This window comes from Rhipicephalus sanguineus, chromosome 1, assembly GCF_013339695.2.
Source record: "Rhipicephalus sanguineus isolate Rsan-2018 chromosome 1, BIME_Rsan_1.4, whole genome shotgun sequence".
NCBI classification, from domain to species: domain Eukaryota; kingdom Metazoa; phylum Arthropoda; class Arachnida; order Ixodida; family Ixodidae; genus Rhipicephalus; species Rhipicephalus sanguineus.
In genome coordinates, this window is record NC_051176.1 from 278605054 (window position 1) to 278614317 (window position 9264).

At 42.5% G+C, this 9264-nt stretch overlaps 1 protein-coding gene across 2 annotated transcripts; it reads left to right on the top strand.

Annotated features, from left to right (window-relative positions):
- Window positions 1-239: 239 nt before the first annotated feature.
- On the top strand, window positions 240-7094 carry LOC119379064 (hexosaminidase D-like). Of its 2 annotated transcripts, none has more exons than XM_037648216.2 (2): window positions 240-369; window positions 4591-7094. In XM_037648216.2, the coding sequence occupies exon 2, from the start codon at window positions 4603-4605 to the stop codon at window positions 6271-6273; it is 1671 nt and encodes a 556-aa protein (XP_037504144.1). In that variant the 5' UTR covers window positions 240-369; window positions 4591-4602; the 3' UTR covers window positions 6274-7094. The 2 variants fall into 2 exon arrangements, with proteins under 2 accessions (XP_037504144.1, XP_037504142.1); XM_037648214.2 differs by having other exon boundaries at window positions 270-672.
- Window positions 7095-9264: the final 2170 nt, after the last annotated feature.

Here is a 9264-nt window from a genome sequence, read left to right on the forward strand (position 1 = left end):
ATATATTGCGATAGCACTTAGTGACGCGAGAGCCGAACCTCTGACAGTTCGGCCCTCGTAATCGCTTCCCGACTGCACGCAACGAAACCTGACGAGATGCTTCGCGAGTGGATTTATCGCAAGCGAGAACGCCAGAATGCAACTTGTCCCGTCTGTACGGAGCGTTATTCTGTAGAATTCAAAAATGCGCGCGCTTCGCAATATAGTCACGCGCTACTTGTGATCGCGTAAATTTGTTGCGCAGTCACGCACACGTTTCGCCGGTTTGTCTGGACTGTCCGGACAGACCTGCCGCCTAGCCAGGGCGCATTTGCCGCACTATTGAGAAATGCACGGTGGTCATCATCATCACACGCGCCTTGCAAGGCAGTGCGTATGATTGCGCTTTATTTGTATCGCGCACACACGTTCCGTCCTTTCGTGAAATGTCGATGTTACGTGCTACATGGTCAGGAACGCGTCGTGAGGTGCCCAAAATCGTAGCTGAAGGGACGCAGCATCTCGGCCATTAAATAACGGACGCGATGCAGAACTTTGTCATGCAGTGGCTTGGCGACGTCGAGAAATGAACATGCAAGGACAGTCCCCATACTAGCTATTCTGCTTGTGCGGCGCATACGAACAGCTGCACCCAGAACACCTACAACCAAGTTGCTGCGCTTCGTCGCCACGGTAAAATCGTTCGTATTTTTGCTTGGCAGTATCTGATACTATGCGCAATGCTGCGTCTCTTGTCTTTTTAGACATGTTATCGTGAGGTGGTTCATTTTCTTCGTGCTTTTCCGCAGGATATGAAAACTGTCCTTTGGTGCATGTAACGACGCTGCCACGCTGGCCACGCTGCGGCAGAGTACACAGGCGTACTTAAGCGCGCAGAAATGTGTTACAGGCATTGCTGGAAATCTCGTGCGAATAAATGCGAACAGCCGCATAAGAATGTGAACTGGCAAGATGGTTAAACAATTTCATGGATCATTTGAGTTCGATACTTAGTACAAGTGTGTTCTTCAGCGAAATCGAAAACTTCGTGCCGGTGTTGCTCGCCGGGACGCCGCCAGGATTTTTTATTGTGGGATAACGCCTCCTTGATGACAGAGGTCCTAGGGGGAGAGGCAGTGGCAGCTCTGTAAACATCGAGAAATTATTCAGCGCTCAGATAAAAAACTAGTTGAATGTGGTCTAGGTGAGCACATGGGACTTCTAGTTATACTTCACGTTAACATCACAGACACTGAGAACAATGATAAATTAATATGTGCACGATATACATGAGTTTATTTCTATCAGTAAATTCATGTACAGACTTAGTAACAAGGGCTATGTAATCAGGCGTAAATTATTTGGTTAATCAGAACCACCTGAAATTTAACTATAATGCAATTATAAATTTGCTAAATGAGCAAAATGACAGAAGTAGAGCAAGTAATATTAATCAGGACACTGTAAATGTACTTTGGAGATTTAGAAGGGTATCTACTTGGGCTTGTTGGTTTGCCATTACTCGTGTACTGTTGCGAGTTAAAGATGTAGACAAGAGCACTGAGACACACACGGAGCGCACACCAACATTTTTATTAGCAGACTGACGTGACCTTATACACCTAGATACAGAACTACATTGCGCATGACAGCAAGTACATATCAACAAGAATCACTAAAACGTGTCATGCCACTTAGATACATGATTTCCTTGTCAGATAGAGAGCAAAAAACCTTCGAGGTTTTTCAATTGACATCACTGATCTATTTTACAGTCTACCCCATGAGGGTTTATTAGGCAGTGTTCAAAGTGCTATTGATGATTTTGGTGAGGTAACTTTTCAAAATGCTTCCGGTATTTCGAGTGGCCACTTTCTAAAGCTGTTCCAGTTTTATCTTCGATCGACCTTCATCAAATGGGAGGACAGATGCTTTTTACAGAAGAAAGGCACCTGCATAGGTTTGTGCGTAGCACCTGCCCTAAGCTATTTATTTTTTATCTCGGCTTGACAAGGCACTTGCTGCTGATCTCACATCCACAAAGGTGGTAAAAGCTTTTAGATTTGTCGATTTTTTGTTTCTTTTAGAATGTGACCTGGCAGATTTTAATCAGGAAGCAGAAAGCATTCTTTCTCTTGCTAGAAAATGCTTGAAGCCCTTAGAAATCGCACATGAACTTACTAGCCAAGAAAACGTTCGTTTCCTCGATATTAGGCTCTTCTTTCAAAAAAGCCACGTGAGCTGGGGCTACCCTGGGCCAATAAACCTGTTCTGCCGTTCACATCGTCCCACTCGAAATTGGTCAAGAGAGCTGTCGCCAATCTTTGTATGAAAAACGGTTTGGAAAAGTCTTGCTCCCACCTAATGGAGAAGTGTTTAAGCCAGCAAATTTCATGGATTTCAGAAGCAGGGTATCAGAGGCCCCTAATCGTGTCCGTAACAGAGAAGCTCCTGAGGAATCTTGGGACATCTAGCTCGAGCGATCCCCCACTTCCCGAGAGGACGGACAAGGAAAAAAGAAATTAGCGGTGATTCCATACATTCACATCTTTTCTCACAACATTAAAAGATTGCTCAGACCAGGTGTTAAAGTAGTCTTTTTCGCCCCACAGAAACTTGCCAAGGTGTGCAAAATGACAAACCCAAATGGTAAAGAAAAAACCTGTACAAAGAATCGCCAAACGAAATATGTGGAATGCAATGAAGGCCTTGTCTACGTAATTCCTCTAACATGTAACGGTTCGTACGTAGGACAAACTGGTCATTGCGTAAACGACAGGCTTCGCGAGCATGCTGACAACGTAAAAAACAAGACGGGGGAGTGATTGCAACAGTTGTGGCTGCTCACCCGAGTTTCACAAGTGCATCATAATCTCAAAAAGCGCCAATGAAATGACACTCCTCATTATCGAGGCTCACAAAATCTCGGGTTTAAAAGCAAAATACGTAAGCCAGGCTTCTATCTCTCTATCCGACAAGGAAATTGCGTGTCTAAGTGGCATGACACGTGTTTTTTGAGTGGTTCTTGTTGATATGTACTTGCTGTCATGCGCAATGTAGTTCTGTATCTAGGTATGTGAGGTCACGTCAGTCTGCTAATAAAAATGTTAGTGTGCGTTCCGTGTGTCTCTGTGCTCTTGTCTATGTCTTTAACACTCAACAATGGACGAGTACTTTGGAGAACACATGACCACGTAAACCATGCAATTATTAAGCTCTATAACACAATTGGTACAATATTTCTTAAGATTTTATTGCATCTATCAACATTGCTTGTTTGGGCAACAACCACGAATGAAAATATTAAGCTTGTGCTCTTTCAAAAGCATGAGGGTTGTGTAGGAGGTAACATGCCATACATTTTTCACACCTTTGGTTTTTTTAAAAAAACACAGTATTATTCAAGTCTGCTTCATGCACATTTACTATTTTTGCCGGAAGGTACAAACTCTGGCTTGTTTATAACAATAGTGATGTGCTAGAAACATTAGCCAGTGTATGCCATGTTAGGTGCCCTGTACTTTGTTTTCCTGCTTTGTCCTGTTAACCGCCATTGTGTATATAGTATGGCCAAGCCATCTCAAGCTGTTTGTGTAGCATTTTCCTTGACCTCCCACAGCATTGTTACATATAAAAGTCTCTCTCAATATATACAAGGTGGGCAGAAAGTAACCTACTATTAAGAATTGTTTATAACGTTTCTAATACTTTACCATTTTAATGAAACAAAAAGCATTTTGTTCCTTACAGTCTGAGAATTGTTATGCATTGCTGAAATTCCAGGTAAGCATCGCCATTATTCACTCAATTTTTTCATAAACTTTTGGAGGTGTTCGCAACAGACTTCTGCAGATAGTCCTGCAGTGCGTTTTCGAAAACTTGCTGAATTCGCTTCTTGAATTGACCAGGAGCTTTTCGTATAACTTCCTCTCTAGCCCATCTCCCAAGGGAGATGTCTCTGGACGTCAGGGCCCCTTACAGGCCATTTTAGCGGGCCATAACGTCCCTACTAGCATCCTGAAAAAAATGTTTTGTATAACGTATGGACCCACAACTTTGTTGAGGTCATGCCGCTGATACCTCCAATGACACAAACGAGATATGTAATAAATTCTCCGACTGTGAGGAACAAAATGCTTTTTCTTTCATTAAAATTGGTGAAGTCAAATAAAAGTTTTAAACAACTCTGAATAGGGAGTTACATCCTGGCCACCATATATATCTGAGGGGGGAGAGTTTGACCCCATCTCCCCATTTTTGAACTGGTTGATACACCAGTGAAGGTAGCTTATTTTGCTGACCTGTTGTGCCCAATGTGGTCTGAGCATCTTCCTTAATTTTTTACATTTGTGCTGTATGCTTTGAATAAACTTGAGTTGCAAGTTAGTGCTTGACTTGCGTCTACTTAAGTGTGCTGTCCAAGATGTGCTATTGTCGAATTTCCAAGTGAAAGCCCACGGGGTCAGCAACGCATTCTATTATCTAAGGCCGTCATGTTTGCCCACTGAAAGTAGCCATAACATATAGAACATTTAATGTATTCATTTAAGGCGAGTTTATCTTTTAATCTATCTCTGAGTGGGACTGAATGACTGATCTTTCTTTCTGCAGGCTGCAGTTTGAATGACCTTCAAGCTGGGGCACCCTTGTGCCATGGCTCCACTGAAGATGCGCCTTTTGAAGCTAATTGCTATTGTCCTTGTGATAGCATTCCTTATACTTTACTGGCAGAGCACCAGAACAGTTGACAGGACACCTGTTGAAACAGTGCAGTGGGTGGCTGGTGTGCTTACTGATCCACCATCCACAGTGGCTGCAACTCATGGAAGTTTTCAAGAGAGCCTACGGTTGCCACCAATCCAGTTTGACGAACGTATAGTGCATTTTGACCTTAAAGGTGCACCACCTAAGCTTGAATACTATGATGCAGTGCTTCCCCTGTTGCGCAAGCTTGGTGCCACCGGACTTCTAATGGAGTACGAAGACATGTTTCCTTATACAGGCATGCTCAGCCCTCTTGCTGCCAGTAATGCCTATAACGAGGCTGACATAGCTCATATCTTGTCTGTTGCTCATGCCAATCATCTGCAGGTGATTCCGCTGGTACAAACATTTGGCCACCTTGAGTTTGCACTCAAATTGCAAGAATTTTCAGACCTTCGGGAATTGAGCCATAGTCCTCAAGCACTATGTCCATCACTGAATGGATCTCTTGCCCTGGTAAAAGCTATGCTTGACCAAGTCCTCCATTTGCATCGTAATGCTCAGTATGTGCATATTGGTTGCGATGAGGTTTACTCATTAGGTCAGTGCAGTCGCTGTGAGAGGCACATGGATGTGGCAAACATCACAAAACATAAGCTTTTCTTGGAGCACGTAGAGGAGGTTGTAGCTCATGTGGCCCAGTATGGGGTTCGTCCCATTATGTGGGATGACATGTTGCGCGACATAGATGCTAATGAGGTGCAGCAGTGGGGTGCTGCTAACCCTGTAGACCTCATGGTCTGGCAATACTCTCCTAATATATCTAAATATATTGAAGACCAGCACTGGCTCAAATATACCCGTTTCCAAGGGGTGTGGATAGCAAGTGCTTTCAAGGGGGCTACAGGTCCAAAGCAATTGCTTCCAGACATCAAATACCATTTAAGAAACCACCATTCTTGGATAGAAACACTTAACAACCACAGAGAACTGCTAAATGTACGTGGCATTGCACTGACGGGGTGGCAGCGGTACGACCACTTTGCTGCACTTTGTGAGCTTCTGCCAGCAGCCATGCCATCCTTGGCTGCTAACTTGGTCTACCTGCAGAATGGGTGTATGGATGAAGTGCAGCTGTCTCAAATTAAGGAACACTTGCAGTGCAATAGGCAGCTGCCTATTTTTGATGATAGTGTAAGCACCCATTTGCTCTTCTGCCAGTTCCCTGGTGGAAAGATACTCACAGGAATCCAGCAGCTAGTGACATTGTACAGTCAAAAGAAAGCCATGGAAAAAAACAGTCATTATGTTGGATGGCTAGATAGTTATAATGTCCGACTCTCATTTGTCAGTCCTGATCACATTCTTGAGGCAACCAAAAACCTCACTGAGCTACTGAGCACATCTAAGCATCTGCACAAGTTCGTGGGCGATGCGATGTCTCAAGTGTATGATGCGCATACCGTGGTAGAGTGGATAGGTACATTCCTTGATCCAGTACATGCTGAGCTCACACTGCTTGAGCAGCAGGTTCAGCGGCTGCTTAATTACAGTATATGGCCTAGAAGAGCATTACAGCAGACAAGGTGAATTATAAGCAAAATATGTGAGTGGCTGTCACATGCTAAGCTAAGAGGAGTTTGGCAGTCATTAAAGCATAGGAAATTCAATTCATTGTTAATAACTGGCGTATTTACAAGCATGAAGCACATGTGGGAGGTAGCTTGCCATTTTTACAGGGTGTTTTTTGGACAATACAGACTCTTGAATAAAAATGCTTGACAGTTAGGCTGCTGTCGTCATCGCTCGCCAACTCTATGTCGAGGCGGAAATACTTTGCCAAAGTGAAAGTGAGATTGAAGACACTAATTAACAAAAACTGCTCAATTAACCTTTAAATTATTGACTTTAGGGCAGTTTATGCTAGGGAGTTGTAGGCATACCTGTGTTTTAGAAATGACAGAAGTTGCAGGTAATTTGAGATATTTATCATCGAATTTTAAGGCCAATATCGAAACTGACTGCACCCGGCATGCAGATACGTGGCTGCTCTGTTTACATTGGACTGGAACTTCCTCTGACCTTGTCAGAGGTAGTTCCAGTGATATCGGCCTTACATATTGACTATCATAAAATCCCGAGCAAGCGCCCCCTTCCCCTTTTCGGGAGACTTGAAATATGCGCCAATGACCGAGCAAGTGTCCCCCTCCCCCCACTCCTGCCATTTATTTTCAACCTGTTCTTCGCTACAGAATCGTGCAGCAGTGGTTCCTAGGAACCCAAGTTCTGAAAGTCTTTAGATATGTGCACGATTTCTTAGCACTTTTACAGTGTGGTGCCTTGGGGTTGCGTTGTGAGTTATCACAAATTGTTGGAACATTTGAAGAACGTCTTTCCCCCCTTGTCATCACACATGAAATTTCACATGAGGATTCCCTCCAGTTCAGTAAAACCAGCAAATGCATGCGTACTCATTAAAGCATTTCATTAGAAGCACAGGTGTACATTCTTCTTAGCAGCTCTTTCGCCGGCATCTTGAATTTCGGTTCACAACTGAGCAAGGGCCCCCCCTCCAAATCTTGTCTGATTATCTTTCACCGTTGGGGGGGCGCTTGCTCGTAATGTTACGGTATGAATATTCCAAATTACGTGCCTTTTTTGTCATTTCTAAAAAATGGGTATGCCCTAAATTGTGATGCCCTACAGCTTTCCCATATGAGCAAGTGCCCTCAGATCGATAATTAACAAGTTAATTAACAAGATTTTGTTAATTAGTCACTTCGCTGTCACCTTATCTGAGGCAAAGTATTTCCACCTCGACATAGAGTTTCTGCGTAAAACAGACAGGAGCCTGGCTGTCATAGGATTTTTATAACAGATCTGTATTGTTTTAAAAAAAACACCCTATAAATTTGTATTGTTTAAAAAAAAACGCCATGATCCTTAGTATGCACACCTCTGTCTTTTGCCCTGCTTAGCCATTGCACTATGATTATTTTCAGTAGAGGCAGTTTGATTTTTGCTGATACCAGTACACACGTATGTTTGTATATTTTATGTTCACTGAGAGTTCATGCAGCAATTGCTGTTTAGTATATTTGCATCAACATTTGTAATTAAGGTACATATCAATATGTTTCTACGCAAGAGAAAAGAAAAAACCAGTAGACATTGAGTGCTAAGGTCCACAGCCTTGTGTTACTTGAAAATGTTATTGAAGCACAAGAGTAGCTGCTCTTCATCTTTTTTTTTAGCTTCAGTTACGCATCTATAAGTAAGCTGCTTGTATAATATGAAATGTACATATAGCTTATTCAAGTACGTTGGCCAACAGCACTTCACAAAAATAACTTATGCATGATGCAATATTGCATGAAATTGGAGCTGAGCACTGGAGAGCTTCTTTTATATTAATAATGGTGTCAAGGCTGTCAAATTGGAAACTCCCACTGTTTAATTCAGTGCCAGAAATTTGGGATGTAGGGATCAGTAGAATCCAGTCCTCATGGGTGCCTTTTGTTTCTGTTTCCTTTTTTTATAAACTAAATTTGAGTGACAAATTTTACATAAACACCCATTTGAAGGAACTGACAGTAGTGAGAAATTATGGAGAAGAATCATTATGTTTAATTTACATGTAAGAATAAGCTAAATGGAAATGAAATTGGACAAAAAGATAACTTGCTACATGTGGGAACTGAAATGTAATCGTTATGCATGTGGTGCTTTGCCAATTAAGCTACCAAAGCGCCATTCTTGCACTCACTTTCTAGGGTATTTGTGTACACACACAAGATAAGAGTAGCCCTGGGAGCATTAGGCGGTGCTGCTCATGGCCACAATGGAAGGCTAGCAACAAATTGGGGCCTTTGGATCCCCTTATTCTTTGTGCTCTCTACATAAGTAACCCATCCCATGCTCTTTTTGTTCACACTCCTCACTATTATATGGATTTGTAGCATACATTGCTGTAAGCTGTACTCCTCGGTACCATCTGTTCTACTGCCAAAGTGTAGGTATCCTCTCCAGGTAAATAATTATCACAGCACCTTGCCAATGTCTATGGTAGCTTGGCATTTTTGTGCTAGCATGGTGTAAAGCCATCTTTTTATGATGCAGGTAGTTCAACTCATAATTCGATTTACAGATTTAGCTTTTACCACGTATGTTATGTATCCAGCCTGTGTAAGTTTTTAAAAACGATAATCTTTCTTGGGGAGCAGAAATTTTGGTCTGTCTGTCATACGATTCAGATTTCAGCCACCTGGCCAAAGTTTAAACATTTGCTGAATGCCCATCCATCTTGAACTGGTAGCTGCATTCATACTTGTGAACATTGTCGATCAAAAAGCAAATGTTACGCATATCTGAGGCACAACATCAATACATAAGTATTAGGTAGTGTGTTCCTTTACTAGAAAATACATAGATACGTAATTCTAAAGACCCTAGTGTTTCTTAGGCTGCGCCGAAAATGCTAGTGTTTCTTAGGCTGCGCAGAAACAGCCGACAGAAAAAAAAACTGCCGGCAGAAGACTGTCATCATTTGACGACATTTGCAGGGTAGCACACAGATACGCG